The sequence below is a fragment of the Mesoplodon mirus genome, assembly GCF_964341445.2.
Source record: "Mesoplodon mirus genome assembly, chromosome: 7".
Classification (NCBI taxonomy): domain Eukaryota; kingdom Metazoa; phylum Chordata; class Mammalia; order Artiodactyla; family Ziphiidae; genus Mesoplodon; species Mesoplodon mirus.
Window position 1 is genome coordinate 88,477,982 of NC_138983.1, and position 21,553 is coordinate 88,499,534.

Consider the following 21,553-nt stretch of genomic DNA (forward strand, 5'->3'; position numbering starts at 1 on the left):
GTGCTGTGGAATTAGAATCTGTGAGGCTGGGTCCAGGCATCTGTGTTGGAATATTTTCTCCACGTGACTCTCATGCCCAAAGGATTGTATTGACAAAGCACTTCTGCTTCACCCTACTGATATTTCTGCACGAGAGCTACAGCCGTTGTTATATTAAACTGTATCCACAGGAGGAAAAGAGAGGAGGAGAGGTGATAGTTTTGCTTATCTCCAAACACGCTGTTACTGAACCAAACTTGGGTCCACTCGCCCGCACGCACTAAAGCCAATCTACTGACACGGGTCACGGTGAAGGAAAGTGCCACGTTTATGGCAGGGCAACAAGCAAGGGGTCCAGGTATCTAGGGCTCAAAAGGCCCCCACTCCCCAGTGGCTTTCAGGGAAAGGTGTTTACAGATGGGGTGAGGCTGTTGGTGGGAATGTACACTGGTGCTGCCGCTGTGCAGAACAGTGTGGAGGTTCCTCAAAACACTAAAGCTAGAGCTACCGTAGGACCCAGCAATCCCACTCCTGGGCATATACCCAGAGAAAACCATAATTCAAGAAGACACATGCACCCCAATATGTACAGCAGTACGATTTACAATAGCCAAGACATGGAAGCAACTTAAATGTCCATCGACAGAGGGATGGATAGGGAAGATGTGGTACATATGTGTGATGGAATACTACTCAGCCATAAAAAAGAATGAGATTATGCCATGTGCAGCAACATGGATGGACCTAGAGATTATCATACTAAGTGAAGGATGTCAGACAAAGACAAATACCATATGCTATCACTCCTATGTGGAATCTAAAACAGTGATATGAATGAACTTCTTAACAAAACAGAAACAGACTCACAGACATAGAAAAAAAACTTAGGTTTACCAAAGGGAAAAGGTGGGGGAGAGGGATAGATCAGGAGGTTGGGGCTAACATATGCACACAACTATATATAAAACAGGAAATCAACAAGGACCTCCTGTAGAGCACAGGGATCTCTACTCAATATTCTGTATTAACCTAGGGAGTTCCCTGGTGGCCCAGAGGTTAGGATTCTGGTCTTTCACGGCCGTGGCCCGGGTTCAATCCCTGGTCGGGGAACTGAGATCCTACAAGCCACACAGCACCACGAAAAAAAAGCAAAATTCGGTAATAACCTAAATGGGAAAACAATCTGAAAAAGAATAGATATCTGTGTCCATATAACTGAATCACTTTGCTGTACACCGGAAACTAACACAACACTGTAAATCAACTATACTCCCAATATAAAATTTAAAAAATGTTTAAAGTGAATTACAAACGAGTGGGGTGAGGGAGAGGAGGTTGAGGCGTGTGTGGTCAGCTTGTGGACATTCTTCCGATTGGTTGGTGGTGAGGTAATCTGAGGTCAACATCATCAACCGGCTGGTTCCAGCTGGTCTGGGGTCTACGTGCTTGTGGGCAGCATGCAGTTACCTTCCTCCCCCCTGCTGGGGGCTTCAGTCTCTGCAAAACAGCTCCAAGGACGTGGCTCAGAACAGTATCTACAGCCCTTGAGGAGGAACTAAAGGTCCTTGACTTTGTTTAACGGCTACACTAGTATTATTTGGTCTTTTGGGACTCTTTTCCTTGCTTTTGGCACTTTCTCCCTTCTCTGATTAAATTGTTTGTTTCCAACTCACGGAAGGCTAGGAGGCTAAAATTTTCTAAAGACAAGAAGCAGGCAGAAGACATGGGGAGAATCCGTCCCAGGAAGGCCCCACAAGGTCCTGCTCACTTACAACATCACATTCAATCTGGGCTGTTTACGCCATTTTTGGACAACATACCAACACATCTTAAGATGGGTCCCACCCGACTGTAGCACATTTGGACAAGGTGCGGTGGGGTGGGATTATGCAAATCCAGATCTGAAGACTAGATAAAGCAATCAGGGTATTTCACAGTACACAAGAGAAATTTTCATGGGGACAGAATACCAACCTTCTAATATTTGAAAGCCTGTTAGCCAAGAGGGAGAGTGAACTTCTGTTTTGTTATACAAGGACCCAATCAGCTGTGATGGTTGAAAGCATGAGGAACGCAAATCTGAATTCATTTGCCTCCTAACAATGCAACGTCTACAGCAGAGGGACACAGGTCCTCAAGCAGCAGTGCTTTTCCCAGCAGTGCAGACCCTGAGGAGAGCCAGGCTGTGGCAGCTCTGGAGGACCTCAGACACTCTTTGCACGGCCTCTGAGACCTAGAACATCTCAGAAAGTCCACGAGTGCAAACCAAAGAGACACTCAGTCCCTGCACCTTGGATGAACTGATTTGACTCTATGTATGCATTGCTAGGGCTAATTAGAAATATGGAAGTGATCAGAAGACAGAATAAACCTCTGGGCACATCCTGAACAACACAGATACTTCTCATCAAAGTCCAAACAATAATTCAAAAGCAAGATTCAGAGCCAAAATGTGGAAACAAACCAAGTGTTCACTGACAGATGAATGGATCAAGAAAATGTAGTGTGTATATTCACACAACAGATATTATTCACCCACAAACAGGAAGGAAAGTTTCTAATTGATACAAAGACCATTTATGTATTTTTCAAAGATTGACATTTCTTTGTATGAACAGTGAAAATTTAACAATTCCACTTTTAAGAGGAAAGGTTAGTGTTTCTTTGTAGAAACAATTAAGTCTCAGCAGTAGAGGCATAAGCACACACGTGCACACAGAGTAAACAGAACAGCGCCCCACTACCTCCCCGCAATCTGATCCCCCGATGAGCCTTGCTGATTCTCCCTTCAAATACAGAGAACCTGTTTACTTCTCTCCATCTTCTCAGACATCGTCTTCCTGGACTACCACGCCAAATTCCTAACCTTATCTGGGTCTCCCAACTTCCACTCTTACTGAATCCCCACCCCATCCATTTATGCAGCAGCCAAAATCAATTGTTCCCCTTTCAGTGCAAACTGGATCAGGACACCTCTCATTCACTGCTTTCCCACTGCACTTGGCAAACATCTGAACTTCTTCAGACCCACGGTTTTATTTCCTTCTCACTCACTGTGTACTGTGTACTGTCCACACTGGCTTTGGGGTCTAGGAAGGAAATTTTGACACAGGCTACCACACAGATGACATGCGAAGACATTAAGCTAAGTGGATAAGTCAGATACAAATGGACAAATGTTACATGATTCCACTTCTGTGAGGTCCCCAGACGGGTCAAATTCAGAGAGACAGAAAGTGGAGTGGTGGGTGTCAGGGGCTGGGAGGGGGATGGGGAGTCAGTGTTTAATGGGGACAGAGTTTCACTTGGACAGGATGAAAACATTCTGGAGATGGATGGTCGGGATGGTTGCACAACAATGAGAATTCTTTTATTTTTCCTTAAGATTTTTGTTTTACTTATTTTCGGCTGCGTTGGGTCTTCGTTGCTGTGCGCAGGCTTTCTCTAGTCGCGGCGAGCGGGGGCTACTCTTCGGTGCAGTGTGCAGGCTTCTCATTGAGGTGGCTTCTCTTTGCGGCAGAGCATGGGCCCTAGGCGCATGGGCTCAGTAGTTGTGGCTCGCGGGCTGAGGAGTTATGGCTTGCAAGCTCAGTAGTTGTGGCGCATGGGCGTTAGGTGCTCCGCGGTATGTGGGATCTTCCCGGACCAGGGCTCGAACCTGTGTCCCCTGCATCGGCAGGCGGATTCTTGACCACTGTGCCACCAGGGAAACCCAAGAAAAAAAGCAAGACTCAGACCCAAAGGGGAGGAGTGGAAGTACGAGTTGGGAGGTTCAGAAGAAGCTTCCAGTGACACTGCATGACCCTGAGTTGGCTATTTTCTTCTCTGCATCTCGGCTACCATATACTTCCTACCCTCATAGAAAAATAACCTGTCTGGAATTGGAAATTTTTCCATTTAGTCTTTTTGTGCATGTGACATTTTTATTCAGAAAAATAATCTGTGTTGAACTGGAGTTTTTTCCATTTAGTATTTTGTACATGTGACATTTTTATTCAGGTAGTGAAATCTCTGGGTCAACAGTGATACCACATTCTCAAGATTTTGATAAGTAGACTAGAACTTCTTAACTGGAATCAAGGGGCAGGCTTTGGACAATCCATGGACTTTGTGACATCCAAAGGTGCCCTTTGTGTGTGTGTGTGTGTGTGTGTGTGTTTGTAGACACCCTTTGAAGGGTGCGTGAGCACCTGTAGTTTTCTATGATTTTAGCTTCTCCAAATGGCTCTTGGACTCAAAGGTGCCTGAGGGGAGCGGACGTGTACTCCCCCAGTACAGAATTCTGAACGCAGTGTCAGTAAACATTCAGCCAAAGAGCTTTGCCAAATGGCGTGTTTTAACGTAACTTTTTAATCCAGTGAGTCGATGTACCTGGGATCTTTTTTTACATACTTATCTCATTCTTTATTTATTTTTTTTGGGGGGGGGTACGCGGGCCTCTCACGGTTGTGGCCTCTCCCGTTGCGGAGCACAGGCTCCGGACGCGCAGACTCAGCGGCCATGGCTCATGGGCCCAGCCACTCCGCGGCATGTGGGATCTTCCTGAACCGGGGTACCAACCCGTGTCCCCTGCATCGGCAGGTGGACTCTCAACCACTGCACCACCACGGAAGCCATTATCTCACTCTTATAAGGCTGAAACGTTGCTGCTTCCCCTAAGTTTCCTTGTCCCTCTCCCCACTCTCCCACCAGGCCGTGGAAGAGGAATGGGAGGGAGGGGGAGAGTCCAGCAGGGAGAAGACAGTGCACCTGCTGGGAAGCGGTAAAGAGGGGTGCAGGGTGGGAGGGAGGGAGACACAAGAGGGAGGGGATATGGGAACAGGTGTATATGTATAACTGATTCGCTTTGTTATAAAGCAGAAACTAATACACCATTGTGAATCAATTGTACTCCAATAAACTTGTAAAAAAAATTAGAACTACCATATGACACAGCATTTTCACTCCTGGATATATATCGAAAAAAATAAAACCAAAAAACATTAATTTGAAAAGATATATGCACCCTAATGTTCATGGCAGCATTATTTACAATTGACAACATATGGAAGCAAGCTAAGTGTTTATTAAGAGATGAATGGGTAAGGAAGATGTGATATATATACATACAATGGAATACTACTTAGCTAAAAAAATTTTTTTTTGAATTGAAATTGTATCAAGTATCTTTTCCGACCACAATGCTATGAGACTAGACATCAATTACAGGAAAAGAGCTGTAAAAAAATACAAACACATGGAGGCTAAACAATACACTACTTAATAACGAAGTGATCACTGAAGAAATCAAAGAGGAAATTAAAAAATACCTAGAAACAAATGACAATGGAGACATGACGACCCAAAACCTAGGAGAGGCAGCAAAAGCAGTTCTAAGAGGGAAGTTTATAGCCATACAATCCCACCTTAAGAAACAGGAAACATCTCAAATAAACAACCTAATCTTGCACCTAAAGCAATTAGAGAAAGAAGAACAAAAACATCCCAAAGTTAGCAGAAGGAAAGAAATCATAAAGATCAGATCAGAAATAAATGAAAAAGAAATGAAGGAAACGATAGCAAAGATCAATAAAACTAAAAGCTGGTTCTTTGAGAAGATAAACAAAATTGATAAACCATTAGCCAGACTCATCAAGAAAAAAAGGGAGAAGACTCAAATCAATAGAATTAGAAATGAAAAAGGAGAAGTAACAACTGACACTGCAGAAATACAAAAGATCAGGAGAGATTACTACAAGCAACTCTATGCCAATAAAATGGACAACCTGGAAGAAATGGACAAATTCTTAGAAATGCACAACCTGCCAAGACTGAATCAGGAAGAAATAGAAAATATGAACAGACCAATCACAAGCACTGAAATTGAAACTGTGATAAAAAATCTTCCAACAAACAAAAGCCCAGGACCAGATGGCTTCACAGGCGAATTCTATCAAGCATTTAGAGAAGAGCTAACACCTATCCTTCTCAAACTCTTCCAAAATATAGCAGAGGGAGGAACACTCCCAAACTCATTCTACGAGGCCACCATCACCTTGATACCAAAACCAGACAAGGATGTCACAAAGAAAGAAAACTACAGGCCAATATCACTGATGAACATAGATGCAAAAATCCTCAACAAAATACTAGCAAACAGAATCTAACAGCACATTAAAAGGATCTTACACCATGATCAAGTGGGGTTTATTCCAGGAATGCAAGGATTCTTCAATATACGCAAATCAATCAACGTGATACACCATATTAACAAATGGAAGGAGAAAAACCATATGATCATCTCAATAGATGCAGAGAAAGCTTTTGACAAAATTCAACACCCATTTATGATAAAAACCCTGCAGAAAGTAGGCATAGAGGGAACTTTCCTCAACATAATAAAGGCCATATATGACAAACCCACAGCCAGCATCGTCCTCAATGGTGAAAAGCTGAAACCATTTCCACTAACATCAGGAAAAAGACAAGGTTGCCCACTCTCACCACTCTTATTAAACATAGTTTTGGAAGTTTTAGCCACAGCAATCAGAGAACAAAAGGAAATAAAAGGAATCCAAATCGGAAACGAAGTAAAGCTGTCACTGTTTGCAGATGACATGATGCTATACGTAGAGAATCCTAAAGATGCTACCAGAAAACTACTAGAGCTAATCAATGAATTTGGTAGAGGTGCAGGATACAAAATTAATGCACATAAATCTCTGGCATTCCTATATACTAATGATGAAAAATCTGAAAGTGAAATCAAGGAAACACTCCCATTTACCATTGCAACAAAAAGAATAAAATATCTAGGAATAAACCTACCTAAGGAGACAAAAGACCTGTATGCAGAAAATTATAAGACACTGATGAAAGAAATTAAAGATGATACAAATAGATGGAGAGATGTACCATGTTCTTGGATTGGAAGAATCAACATTGTGAAAATGACTCTACTACCCAAAGCAATCTACAGATTCAATGCAATCCCTATCAAACTACCACTGGCATTTTTCACAGAACTAGAACAAAAAATTTCACAATTTGTATGGAAACACAAAAGACCCCGAATAGCCAAAGCAATCTTGAGAACGAAAAATGGAGCTGGAGGAATCAGGCTCCCTGACTTCAGACTATACTACAAAGCTACAGTAATCAAGACAGTATGGTACTGGCACAAAAACAGAAAGATCAATGGAACAGGATAGAAAGCCCAGAGATAAGCCCACGCACATATGCTCACCTTAGCTTTGATGAAGGAGGCAAGAATATACAATGGAGAAAAGACAGCCTCTTCAATAAGTGGCGCTGGGAAAACTGGACAGCTACCTGTAAAAGAATGAAATGAGAACACTACCTAACACCATAACACAAAAATAAACTCAAAATGGATTGAAGACCTAAAGGTAAGGCCAGACACTGTCTAACTCACAGAGGAAAACACAGGCAGAACACTCTATGACATAAATCACAGCAAGATCCTTTTGGACCCACCTCCTAGAGAAAAGGAAATCAAAATGAAAATAAACAAATGCGACCTAATGAAACTTCAAAGCTTTTGCACAGCAAAGGAAACCATAAACAAGACCAAAAGACAACCCTCAGAATGGGAGAAAATATTTGCAAATGAAGCAACTGACAAAGGATTAATCTCCAAAATTTATAAGCAGCTCATGCAGCTCAATAACAAAAAAACAAACAACCCAATCCAAAAATGGGCAGAAGACCTAAATAGACATTTCTCCACAGAAGATATACAGACTGCCAACAAACACATGAAAGGATGCTCAACATCTTTACTCATTAGAGAAATACAAATCAAAACTACAATGAGATATCATCTCACACCAGTCAGAATGGCCATCATCAAAAAATCTAGAAACAATAAATGCTGGAGAGGGTGTGGAAAAAAGGGAACACTCTTGCACTGCTGGTGGGAATGTGAATTGGTACAGCCACTATGGAGAACGGTATGGAGGTTCCTTAAAAAACTACAAATAGAACTACCATATGACCCAGCAATCCCACTACTGGGCATATACCCTGAGAAAACCATAATTCAAAAAGAGACATGTACCAAAATGTTCATAGCAGCCCTATTTACAATAGCCCGGAGATGGAAACAACCTAAGTGTCCATCATCGGATGAATGGGTAAAGAAGATGTGGCACATATATACAATGGAATATTACTCAGCCATAAAAAGAAACGAAATTGAGCTATTTGTAATGAGGTGGATGGACCTAGAGCCTGTCATACAGAGTGAAGTAAGTCAGAAAGAGAAAGACAAATACTGTATGCTGACACATATATATGGAATTTAAGAAAAAAAAATGTCATGAAGAACATAGGGGTAAGACAGGAATAAAGACACAGACCTACTAGAGAATGGACTTGAGGATATGGGGAGGGGGAAGGGTAAGCTGTGACAAAGTGAAAGAGCGGCATGGACATATATACACTGCCAAACGTAAGGTAGATAGCTAGTGGGAAGCAGCCGCATAGCACAGGGAGATCAGCTCGGTGCTTTGTGACTGCCTGGAGGGGTGGGATAGGGAGGGTGGGAGGGAGACGCAAAAGGGAGGGGATATGCAAACATATGTATATGTATAACTGATTAAATTTGTTATAAAGCAAAAAAAAAATTAAAAATAAAGATGAAGAAAAAAAAAAAGAATAAAATTTTGCCATTTATGACAAAAAAAAAGAGGGGTCCGGATACCCTGAGGGGGGTTTTGGAGGATGGGCAGAGGTTGGGTCAGTGGCAGGAGATACCATTTACCCCTGATCTCTGGGACAAGTGCACGCATAGGTCTGACAGTTACTTGTGCTTTCCTTCAAACTGGTTTCCTTCAAACTCCGATGATGACATCAGAGGCTTCCGACCTTCCCGATTGGATGGACCAGACTCCTTGGTGCTTGGCAGCAGTAGTAGACAACAGAATCTCGCCAGAGCTTCTCTCCACTGACAGTTGCCCCGCAGCTTGGAGAAGGGACGACCACTTGTGTTTAGCCCAAGTCCAGAAGAAGAGTTGGGACAAAGCAGAGTCTAGGCTTCGAGGAAGGGAAGAGTCTGGGAGACATCATGGACAATCGTCAACCGACTTCCCAGGCTGAGGAGCTGAATTCCCAGTCCAGCTCTTCAGGGTACCCCCTGGAGTTGACTGTCTATGAAGAAAGCCCAGGACCGTCAGGTGAGGGAGCTGGCATGAGAAGGAATTTCAGAGATTTGACCAGTAAGGAGGAAAGGGTACAGAGGTCGGGAAGGAGCACCTGCATAAGGTGCCTATGAAAGAAAGGAGACATTCAGAAAGCCAGGGATTGAGGGAGGAGAGCACAGGAGCTGGGGACACGGAACACCTGGGGAGCAAGAAACAGGGTTAGGAGATGAGATCCAAGGATGAGAGAAGGGGAGAGAGGAAACAAGGGGAGGGTTCTTTTTTTTTATTCCTGGTGGGAGAAATTATCTACCATGAGAAAGAGTTTCGAGGACGGGAAGCTGGACAAATGACAAAAAGAGTCAGGGGAGGGATAGGTAGATGTGGACAGAGAAAGATGGAAAGATGACTTGGGGCAAGGTCAGCGGTCTGTGAGACTGGAAAGCACGGGGGTGCTTCGGGGGGGAGGCGGAGTCGGGGTGGGGTTGGGTGGTCACCAGTGGCTGAATTCCCAAGACGAGAGCGTCATACTGTAGTCTCTTCTCCTTCGTCAGCTCCCTGGGCTGGTTGCAGCCCCCCGCCTCAGCGCCCCGGCTGTAAGAGGAAGAGGTCAGTGGCGTTCAGAGCGGAGGTGGAGGGCAACACGGCCGCTGAGGCCCAGGACACCTGGGTCGTGGAGTTGCTGAGTGGGCTCAAGATGAAGCTGAAGCGACAGCGGGTGTCTTCAGTGCTGCCTGAGCACCACGAGGCCGACACCTGGGTCGTGGAGTCGCTGAGTGGGTTCAAGATGAAGCTGAAGCGACAGCGGGTGTCTTCAGTGCTGCCTGAGCACCACGAGGCCGACACCTGGGTCGTGGAGTCGCTGAGTGGGTTCAAGATGAAGCTGAAGCGACAGCGGGTGTCTTCAGTGCTGCCTGAGCACCACGAGGCCGACACCTGGGTCGTGGAGTCGTTCAGTGGGCTCAAGATGAAGCTGAAGCGACAGCGGGTGTCTTCAGTGCTGCCTGAGCACCACAAGGTCTTCAAGTGGATGCTTGGTAAGGACCCACCGCCCTGCCCAGCAACCTCCAATCCTATACTTGAAAAACAAACAAACCAGAACTTCCCATGACTACACTTTCCCAGTGGAAAAGAATTCCCTGCTACTTGGTGCACTCTCCGTCCCTGGCGGACTGTCTACGGATAAAGGATACGGGGGACACATAAAAGATACAGGATGAGGTTAGACTTAGAAATGATACAAGACTAGGTTAGATTTAGAAATGATACAGGATTAGGTTCGCTTGGTTTCAACTGTACCCGAGACTCTAGCTCTTACTGGCCTTTTGAATCTTACTGGCATGTTCGGGGTGGGGGGAGGAGGGGCTGACAAGCCATCTTCACCCCCTGACATGACTGTCAATTGAGACATTGGCTGAGAGTATCTTGATGCCCTCTGCAGGTACGTGAATGCATGATGAAGGGGCATCACTCCCTGTCACTCGGCCCCCCCAGAAGGGGAGTCACCCCCTTTCCTCCCACAGTGAATGGTCTTCCCTCCCCTCTTTCCGTCAGCTTCACCCTGGGCCACATCTTGGCATTTCCCCAGGGGGGCGCGGTTCACCCTCTTGGCTCTGGAATGCTCCCACGACAGCCCTGTTCCCACTGGCAACATCTGCCCTTTTTTCACAGAGGATCCCGTCGTTAAGAAATTCCTCGCCTGGGACAAAAACCTGGAAGTATCTGACAAGGTAAGTCACCCACTGAGATGGATTCCTGCTCCAGCGCCTGTTCTAGGTGGGCGCGCTGGGTGCTTTCTACACCCACGTTTCCACTCCCCTCCTAACCTCATGCCTTGTCAACACTTCCCTCCAGGGGCCTCGAGGTCCCCTCTGGGATCTGAGCCCCAGGAGTGCCCCTTTGGTGGTTGCTGCCTAAGTCCCCTCTCCTCTCAGCTCCTGGGGACTCGCCTTGGCTCCGGTTCATCGAACACCGTCCTGTGCCCGCGGCCCTAAGTCCACGCCCTCAATCCCAAAGCCTCCCATCCTTGGAGCGCCGCCAACTCTGACCTTCTGTCCTCTCCCCTTCCCCAAACAATCAGGCTCACCCCACACGGGGGTCTCTCCTCCAAGTGGCACCACCCATTCCTCGTCCCCTGCTCCCTTCTCCCTCCCACTCTTTCTCCTCTTCCAGGATGTGACCTCTCTCCTACGTTTTTTCCCCTCTTTCCATCAGTATCTCCTGTCGATGGTGATAGCGTATGTCAGCCGGGCCGGGCTCCTCTCCTGGCAATTCCAGAGAATCCATTTCTTCATAGCTCTGTGAGTACCTTGCTCCATCCCCGCCATCAATATTCAACACCCTGGGAGGGCAGAGGGAGAGACGAGGGGCTCTGACCTTTCATCTATTTTTTTAAACCCCTTTGTACTGACTCTAGGTGTGAAAATGACAGGATTACGGTACCGTGGTTTCTTTTTCAAACCATGTTCTGTTTTTTATAGCATTCATTGTCAAAACAAACTACCCTAATGTCAATTAAAACACTGAAAGAAACAAAGCAAAACGCAAAACTTTCCTAAGAGGAGAGGAAGAAAGAACTGACACCATCCTGCCCCCGAGTAACAGACTTGAGACGTTTCCGGTTCGAATTCTCCGGTCTCGGGTCTTCCGACATCAGCACCAAGTGTGATTATCTTCCGTTTCTGCATTCCCACGACAAATGCCACAATCGGGGCCCGTATCACATAGCACGGATTTGGTGTCAAATGCTCCCCACTGATGTTTCTTCCAAGTCTCCCAAGCCAGTTGGCTCTATTTGCCTGAACATCCTTCCAAAACACAGGTCTGACCGCTTCACACAATTTCATTGGCTAATGACATGCCAAATCAAGGCCAGAGTTCTGCGTTGGGATTTAACTCTCTCTGCAATCTCCAGCACACCGTCCTGATACTTTATTCCTGTGTTTCACTGCTCCTTCCAAATACCCTGCCCTCTAAGTTTCTATTGAGCTTTCTATCCAGGTATCTTTGCCATACATTTATCTGAAGAAAACGACCTTATCCTTAAAGTGGGTTCAAACACCAAAACCTTCACGATGCCCGATCTCCCTAACTTCTGCATCCCAGAGGCACTTTAGTTCAAATTGTATTATAATGTGATGCTTTGCATTATAGTCATTTCTTATCTCCCCCCTTCCCCTTCCCCGGTCCCACTAGACTAGACACCATGTGGAAGGCAGGTCTCGTCAAAATGTCAATGCATTCCCAAAACACTCAGCACAATTCTTTTCATTGGGCAAATGTTTGTTACTGTGAGACTTCTAGGTAATCAGTATTGCATTTGGCCATGAGATAAAATGTTCATTCATTCATTCATTCATTCATTCATCTAACAAACCTTATAAAGTACACCCTACATGCTGGGGAATATGAGGTGGTGGGAACAGAGATTCACAAAAGGCTGTTGAATTCATGCATCAATATGAACCAAGCCCTAAATGTGTCATTTGCTAGGAGAGGGATGAATGCAGAAACAGATCAGATCAGCTCCTGCCCTCAGGAACTGTACATGTACCTACAACATAGGAAGAGAGGTGTGTGCACATAAAACAAGTTGAAGGGAACGGGGGTTTGGATCGTGTCCTCATCATCAAGGTGTGAGAGGCACCCTTCCGAAGGTCCTGCCTGGCAGTGGCTCCTTGATGACTGGGCGGCTCCCGGTGACGCTGGGCAGGGCTGGGTGGGTCGTGTGAGGATGCTCAGCCTGCCTCTTTTCTGGGAAGCTGATCTCAAGTGGAGGCCCTTCCTGTCCTGATGACAGCGACCTGATGTCTTTCCCCAGCTATGTGGCCAGCGACATGGAAGAGAACAACCAGGCCCCCAAGCAGGCCATCGTTTCGTTCCTCTATGGAAAGAACAGCTCGCAGCATGCCTTGTTCCACAAACTGCGTTCCCAGTTCATCCGTTCCATGGGCTGGAAGACATGGGTCACTCGGGAAGAGTGCGAGCAGGTGGGTGGGCTGTGGCGGTCTCGGGGAGGGGGAGGGACGGAGAGGAGGTGGGGATCATGGGGGACTCGGTTTGGGACTTGGGGACAGACGAGAAAGAACCGGAGGCGGGGCAACGGGAGGCAGCGGCATCCTCATTGCCAGGGGCTGTTTGTCTTTCCAGATCCAGGCTTTTGATCCAGAGCTCTGGGTGTGGGGAAGAGATCGCGCCCTCTTGCCCCAGAGGCCCCAGGACCACGCAGGCCTGAGGTCATCGGCCTGCGCAAAGGTAGGTCTGCGTGCGCAAAGGTGCGGGTGGAATGACGTGTTGTCTACTGAGGAAATCGGAGGAATCCCACTGCTGGACCCACATCACCTCTCACACTGTGAAGGGGGCCAGCCAGGCACACAGCCACGTGCCGACTCTGCGCCAGCCACGGACTGACAGCCACACACAGACACCAGCACCGCGAGGCCCGTGGGCACCAGACCTCGGGGAAACCAGTTTGTCCCAGACGCATGGGTCTCACTGAAGTTATTTCACCCAAAGCAATTGGGTCCAAATAACAGCTTTGACGAGGTGGTGATTCTTTTCCATATACTGCGTTTCCAGTTTCTCTTTTTCATTCATTTTTGGCCTTACATCCCTCAGGGTTATGGGTTCTAGCATTTATCTACAACAAAGTAAATGTCTACAAACAGGATATTAGATAGAACAGCCCACACGTTCAATAAGAAAAGATGAATTATGACTAGCTTTATATTCCTCCAAATTTACTTTCAAATTGCCTATGGCCAGATCACCTGTGACTCTTTATTCCCCCTGACTCACCACTTCTGGACCAATGATTCCTCTAGTACAATTCACCTTTTCCCCCTCACGTTTATGGTCAAGGGGGTTTATCACAACGACTGAAGGTTAAGGAATGCCATCTTCAGCATGGCTTATTACAATTGACACATTAGAGTTCTAGATGTGGGCAGAGGATTGAGCAAACATTTGGTTTAAATCTTGCAAACTAGCTGCCTTCGTCCATTCAACCTGCCCTACTACAGACCGCGTTGCTTAGAAACAACACAGCACGGTCTCTTTTACAAGGGCAATAATCTCATTCATGAGGGCTCTACCCCATGACCTAATAACCTCCCAAAGACCCCACCTCCTAATACCAGCACCTTAGGGGTTAAGATTTTAAGATTTCAACATAAGAATTTGGGGGGACACAAACATTCAGCACATAACACTAACCAAGTTTAGGGCTGAGTATTATTTAAACATTAGGACCCAGGGACTTCCCTGTTGGCACAGTGGTTAAGAAACCGCCTGCCAATGCAGGGCACACAGGTTTGAGCGCTGGTCCGGGAAGACCCCACATGCCGCGGAGCAACTAAGCCCGTGCGCCACAACTACTGCGCCTGCGCTCTAGAGCCCGCGAGCCACAACTACTGAGCCTGCGTTCTAGAGCCCGCAAGCCGCAACTACTCAGCCTGTGCGCCTAGAGCCCGTGCTCCGCAACAAGAGAAGCCGTCAGGAGAAGCAACGGAGAGTAGTCCTCGCTCACCACACACAGCAACAGAGAGAAAGCCCACACACAGCAACAGAGACCCAATGCAGCCAAAAATAAAAGAAAGAAAATAAGTAAATAAATGAAAACTTAATAATAACATAGACATTAGGATGCAGGGTTAGGGTTAGGGATCCGGCCTCAGGTCTCCTGGTCCACGATGTTGACTTGTCAGTGATGTCTGTAGTGTGCTTCCAAGTTCAGAATTTAAGTGGTGCCAAAGGACCAAGGTGAGTTAAGACTAAAGCAGCCTTCTCCAAATGCCAGCTCCCTGAGCAGAATCACCTGGAGTCTGGGCTATAAAGCAGATTACTGGGCCTGACCTTGGGTGCATTCAGTAGTTTTTGGAGTCAGGGTCACCAAAGTCCAAGAATCGCACTTGAAAACAATGAATGGTTCAGGACTGGGGTTCAGAATGGAGAATTTGAGATAAAACTCCAATCATAAATGAGTCTCAATTCTGGTTAGAATTGACTAAGAATGTGAAAACCTTTATATCTGGACAGTTGCCACTTTGAAATCTGACATCCTTGCTCCTTCTCTTACTTCCAGATCACAGAGCCCAGGAGAGATGAGGATGTTCAACAAGAGGTCAATCCAGACACTGACGACAGCCGTGAAGAAGGAAGGGAGAAGCCTCTTGTGCAGATCATCGAGAAGAAGCCAGCATCTTCTAGAATGAGCGGAGGCCAGTTTTCGTGTTATACTCCTAGGAGCGGGGTGTGCTTCTAGGAGTCTGTGGCAGGACAATAAGAAAACAGGGTTTATTCAGATTCCACCCTTTTGGAAGGCACCACCTCAATTTTCAGATCATTTCATTTCCATCTCCCCTGAGACGAACATTGGAGGTCCCATTTTTTATACACTTGTTTGCCCCAGTCTAGAAGCATTTGAAGGTGGAGTGTAGCGGCTCAGAATAGGAGGGAATAACATTAAAATATATAATTAGGAAAAAAAAAATATATATATATATATATAATTACAGCCACAGGGTCATGACTCATGACTTAAGTTTCACTGGCTTATTTTGAAAATGTCACCTATAAAATTATTGTATTTTTATATTTTATATTTATATATTTATTTTAAATAGTTTTGAAATAGTCTTCATTTTGAAACATCTTATTACTACAAACTTTTGTGATGAGAACTGTAGCTGTTGTATATTTACACATATATACAGTTTTACTCACATTTTCAAGAGAGATTGTTGATTTTATCTATTACATCATATTTCCATTCTACTTATAGCATAGTGGGTATTTCCTCCCAATTCTTGTAAGCATAAATTTTGTATTTTTTTAGTTCTCATTATTGAATTGTGGGAATTCAGTCCTAATTTTTTAACTTGCCTCAGCATGTTTGTATGTTATTTTAGATTGTTCAAGAGTACCGTGCGATGCAGCTTTTGGGGAACTACAATAAAGACGAAAGTCTTCTCACAGTCAGGATGTGTGTGGTCATTACCAGTCGGCTTCGCCTCTTTGCTGTCCAACGAGGTGTTGCTTAATGGCGTTGTGATTATCCAACCACATTTCTTAACTCTGAAAAATAGTCCTCAATTATTTTTCATGTAGAGAAAACTACAGAAGATGAGGCAGGTCTTGCATCATTCAGGACTCCAATACTGAGAGACAACTCTTGGGTAAAAGGAAAGATAGCTTTACTGAGGAAGCCGGCAGTCCAGAAGAGAGGTGGACTCGTGTCCCGAAGAACCAACTCTCCCCTCCTGAAGTTTTGCTTGAGGACTATACAGGGAAAAGAGAAAGGGGCTACATGTTGAAGAGAGGGTTACAGGGTGCGTGATCAGCTCACGGTCATTCTTCTGATTGGTCAGTGGTGAGGTAACGGGGACTCAACATCATCAGCCTTCTGGTTCCAACTGGTCTGGGGTCTACGTGCTTGTGGGCAACATGCAGTTAACTTCTTCCACCTGCTGGGGGTTTCAGTCTCTGCCAAACAGCTCCAAGGATGTGGCTCAGAATATTACCCAATAGCCCTTGAGGAGGAACTAAAGGTCCTTGACTTTGTTTAACAGCCAAGAGACGATTATTTTGTCTTGGCTGTTTTTTCGGCCTCGCCACGCAACTTGCAGGATCTTAGTTCCCTGATCAGGGATCGAAAACAGGCCTCTAGCAGTGGAAGCGCAGAATCCTAACCGCTGAAGTGCCAGGGAGTTCCTGACGGTAGACTTTAAAAAAAAAAAAAAAAAAACAGACCAAAAGGAACACAGTTTTAAGGAAGCTTAACTTTCTCAGAAATGCAGAAATTTTGTTGTGCATTTATTTTCTTTCTTTTTTTCCCCCAATACATTTATTTATATATTTATTTATTTTTGTCTGCGTTGGGTCTTCCTTGTTGCACGTGGGCTTTCTCTAGTTGCAGTGGAGAGGGGGCGACTCTTCATTGCGGTGCGTCGGCGTCTCCATGCGGTGGCTTCTCTTGTTCCGGAGCATGGGATCTAGGCACGTCGATTCCAGTAGTTGTGGCTCACGGGCTCTAGAGGTTTTTTATGTTTTGCAAGTATTCATCAGATGTTTATTGCTTGAATGAATGACAAATAATTTCTTCCAACAATCTTCAAACTGCTTAACACTATGACAATATTTAGCGTTTCAAATTTCACGTGACCTTAGTCTTTCCGTGCTCTAGTTTCTAAAAGCACGTGGGATCTTCCCGGACCAGGGCTTGAACCAGTGTGCCCTGCACTGGCGGGCGGATTCTTCACCAAGGAGCCACCAGGGAAGTCCCTGTGCATTTATTTTCAAAAAAATAATAAGGCCGGATGAATTCAGAACTAGGTGCAGAAACCTCTTCCAGTGAGATACAGAATCTCTGCTGTTTAGGCAGATTTAGAGAACAACTTTTCCAACCACTTATTAAAGAGACCAATACTCCATGAAAAAAATTTATCATTTGTACAGAGAGAAAACCAAACTCCAGCTTTGCATCAATATAATATTTGCTACTAAGAGAACCATAAGCTCTTTTTTGAAAATCTCTGGAATAAACATCAAAACTGAGCTGCCTTCGGCTCAGACAAATAAAATTCCCTTTCTACCCGTCTCCTACAACTTTCTATACCCATTCAGGTTGTGTCCTTCACTATCCTCTTTCTGGTGCTGGAACAATCAGTCATTTTACTTTAGGACCAAACGATTTTTGTTCCTGTTAATAAACAAAACTACATCGCATTATCTTGCATACAAAGTTGTACCTCTCGGTTGCTGGAACCAAGCAGGACCATGCAGGGCCCTTCCATGTCCCCTGCCTCTTGTCTGTAAAATAGCTGCAGTCTCCCAGGCCTCCCCTGAGTCACCAAAGAACAGGTTCAAGCAGTTACTGATTAGGACAACAGCAGTCACAGAATCTTTAGTTCCTCCCGAAGGACATAAGTAACAGTGTCAGACACACACTCCTAACTTGTTTTGCAGATACTAAAACCACTACAAGAGGAGAAAGCTAACTGTATGATGACCAGACTGGAGCTATGACACAAGCTGCTCCATCTTGAGCAGACCTGAACCAATGGCTTACACAATTCCAGGAACTGGCCTCAAGGAAATGGGAACAAACCAACACTGGAATTGAAGATTAACTGTGCCTGAAACAATCAACATGACACTGACCACACCGCTGCATGACCAATTTCAAGAGGATGGTCAGAGCTGACTGTGCTACTCTGCACGGAGCCCCCACCGGCACAGCCCAGAGACTTCCCGTCTTTTCCCTATCAACCCCTTTTCCCTCTCATTGGCAACTGGGAGATGGTATTGGGGACACTAGCCCACCATCTTCCCAGGTTGCCAGCTTCCTGAATAAAGCATCTTTCTTCTTCCACCAACCCTTGTCTCTGGAACACTGACTTCTGAGCGATGAGCAGCTGAACCTGAGTTCTGTTCCAGCCGATAACATCACTATGGGTCAAGCCTCATTCATAGTATATTAATACTAACTTTGAACCAAAGTTACTTCCATTTCACAAAGAAAACTAGGAGTGAATGATTGACAACTGCCCATCACACATCAGCATTTCAGGCTAGCACAGCTCATGAACACACATAACACAACTTTACACAGCCACAAACATCCCTTACACAACTTATTCAAGTGGCAGAGACAAACACATTCATTAACACACCCACAGACAGAGCCTCTAGGTAACAAGTAAACATATGCAGCAAGAGCATATAACTTGAGATTATGCTTAGTAATCAATGCCTCAGGTTTCTGTCTTGCTTACAAATGACCTCGGTATCCAATGATTATCCAGTAAGTAACACAATTTAGTATCAGTTCAAGGGTTTACGTAAACTGAAGATCTGGGAATTTATCGACAAGCTAACACAGTAGAAAACATAGTTACTGTTGAAAGAAAGTCTGTCAGAATAAAAACTAAATGTGGTTAAACACAAACTTACAGTTTTCATAACCTTAAACATTAAGTAGAAGTAATATGAGCTTAGTTGATGGGCACACCTATATAAATTTAGGAAGAACACACCCAAGTAGAATTGTTTTAAATGTATGCCTAATACTGATAAATAAGATACGAATAACTTTTTATTAAACCAAAAATATTAAACTAGCTTCATGTGTCAAAGATTTACCTAAATTATGTAAACTTGAAGTCTTTAAATTTCTGAGTTGATTTTTTTTTTTTTTTTGGCTGCACCGAGGGGCTTGCTGGATCTTAGGTTCCTGACCAGGGACTGAACCTGGACCCTGGCAGTGAAAGCACCGAGTCCTAACCACTGGACCGCTGGGGAATTCCCTGACTTGATTTCAATAAGAATATTTTTCTAGCACATTTAAAGTATTAGAAGTTCTAATTCCTTTCTCTCTGAGAATTTTAGGGATATATAATTTTTATAAGCACATTTGTATCTTTGTAAGCCAATCAGGACAGAAACCCTTTAATTTAACAGACTCTACAATCTACTTTAATAGATCCAGAAGTAGGAAAACATTACATACTCGCACTGTCAGAGGTAAAGACCTTTTTGAATTACAGACACACAGACATACAGAGAAATGGAACTTTTACCTGCAGTTTTAAGTCTTAGACTTGGGTCAGGAATAAACACTCACCAGTCTAGATATTAAAGAGCCGTTCTCATCCCATTGGGCAAGAGATTCTTCATTGATTTGAGCTTGTCAAAGTAGACAAATAGACAAACAGAAAAGACTAAGAAAAGACTAACAAACTAGATCCTCTGTTACCTCTCACCTAACTGAGATTAGTTCTGTAGAAACTTCATCCCTTTAGAGACCATCAAGTCTTCAAACGACAGAGCCAAACTCAGAATCACTGCTGCCACAAATGGGGAACCACTTCGCTGGAATCTGAAAACAAAGGAGAAACACAAAAGTAATAGAAGGGGAAACTAAAGAAACAGAAAGTGAGCCAAGTTCAAAGGCTGCTTGGGTTCACCCCTGGGAGAGGAGACAAGATGTACCTGGGCTTCACTGGCTCATGAAATACACCACTTGTTGCTGGGCTTTTACAGCTTTATTTACGTAGAACTGATATACAAAATCTAGCCCATGTTTAATGTATATAACTTGATGAGTTTGGACATATGCACACACCTGTGATACCATCACCACCATCACGGTAATATACTCATCACTTCCAAAAGGTTCCTTCTATCCCTCTGTGTGTGTGTATGTGCGTTAGAAAGACGTAACACAGCACCAGGTACATGAAAAGGTGCTCAACGTCACTAATCATCTGGGAAATGCAAATCAAAATCATCATGAGATACTACCTCACATCTGTTAGAATGCCTACAATTTTTTATTTTTTTTTAAAGATGAGAGTTGTCAAGGTGGTAGAGAAATCGTAACCCTTGCATATTGTACGCAGGAATGTAACATTGTGCAGGCACTGTGGAAAACAGTATGGAGTTTTCTCAAAATCTTTTAAATAAAAATTCCATATGATCCAGCAATCCCACTTCTGGGTACACAGGCCCAGCTCAGAGACACTGCAGCTTCAGTTCCAGAACACTGCAATGAAGCCAATACCGCCATAAAGCGAGTCACATGAAATTTCTGGTGTACCCGTGCATGAAAAGCTTCTGTTTACACTATACTGTAGTCTGTTAAGTGTGCGACAGCCTTGTGTCTAAACAAACAATGTACATACCTTTATTGAAATATACTCTGGGGAAGAGAAATATAGATCAATGGAACAGGATAGAAAGCCCAGAGATAAGCCCACGCACATATGCTCACCTTAGCTTTGATGAAGGAGGCAAGAATATACAATGGAGAAAAGACAGCCTCTTCAATAAGTGGCGCTGGGAAAACTGGACAGCTACCTGTAAAAGAATGAAATGAGAACACTACCTAACACCATAACACAAAAATAAACTCAAAATGGATTGAAGACCTAAAGGTAAGGCCAGACACTGTCTAACTCACAGAGGAAAACACAGGCAGAACACTCTATGACATAAATCACAGCAAGATCCTTTTGGACCCACCTCCTAGAGAAAAGGAAATCAAAATGAAAATAAACAAATGCGACCTAATGAAACTTCAAAGCTTTTGCACAGCAAAGGAAACCATAAACAAGACCAAAAGACAACCCTCAGAATGGGAGAAAATATTTGCAAATGAAGCAACTGACAAAGGATTAATCTCCAAAATTTATAAGCAGCTCATGCAGCTCAATAACAAAAAAACAAACAACCCAATCCAAAAATGGGCAGAAGACCTAAATAGACATTTCTCCACAGAAGATATACAGACTGCCAACAAACACATGAAAGGATGCTCAACATCTTTACTCATTAGAGAAATACAAATCAAAACTACAATGAGATATCATCTCATACCAGTCAGAATGGCCATCATCAAAAAATCTAGAAATAATAAATGCTGGAGAGGGTGTGGA

At 44.4% G+C, this 21,553-nt stretch overlaps 1 protein-coding gene and 1 long non-coding RNA gene across 2 annotated transcripts in view; one reads left to right on the forward strand and one right to left on the reverse strand.

The window, feature by feature from the left end:
* Positions 1 to 9,046: 9,046 nt before the first annotated feature.
* Positions 9,047 to 15,385, forward strand: LOC309808860 (speedy protein E4-like; the record flags this gene model as incomplete). The annotated part of the gene is made up of 6 exons (XM_082629438.1): positions 9,047 to 9,155; positions 9,674 to 9,985; positions 10,791 to 10,849; positions 11,334 to 11,419; positions 12,940 to 13,108; positions 13,269 to 15,385. The coding sequence occupies 6 exons, from the start codon at positions 9,047 to 9,049 to the stop codon at positions 13,527 to 13,529; spliced, it is 996 nt and encodes a 331-aa protein (XP_082485564.1). The 3' UTR covers positions 13,530 to 15,385.
* A 3,193-nt stretch (positions 15,386 to 18,578) lies between these two features.
* Positions 18,579 to 21,553, reverse strand: part of LOC309807700 — a 54,576-nt gene continuing 51,601 nt past the window's right edge. Inside the window, exon 3 of the long non-coding RNA XR_014294636.1 lies at positions 18,579 to 20,975. This is a non-coding gene — a long non-coding RNA (uncharacterized lncRNA). The remainder of the gene's footprint in view (positions 20,976 to 21,553) is intronic.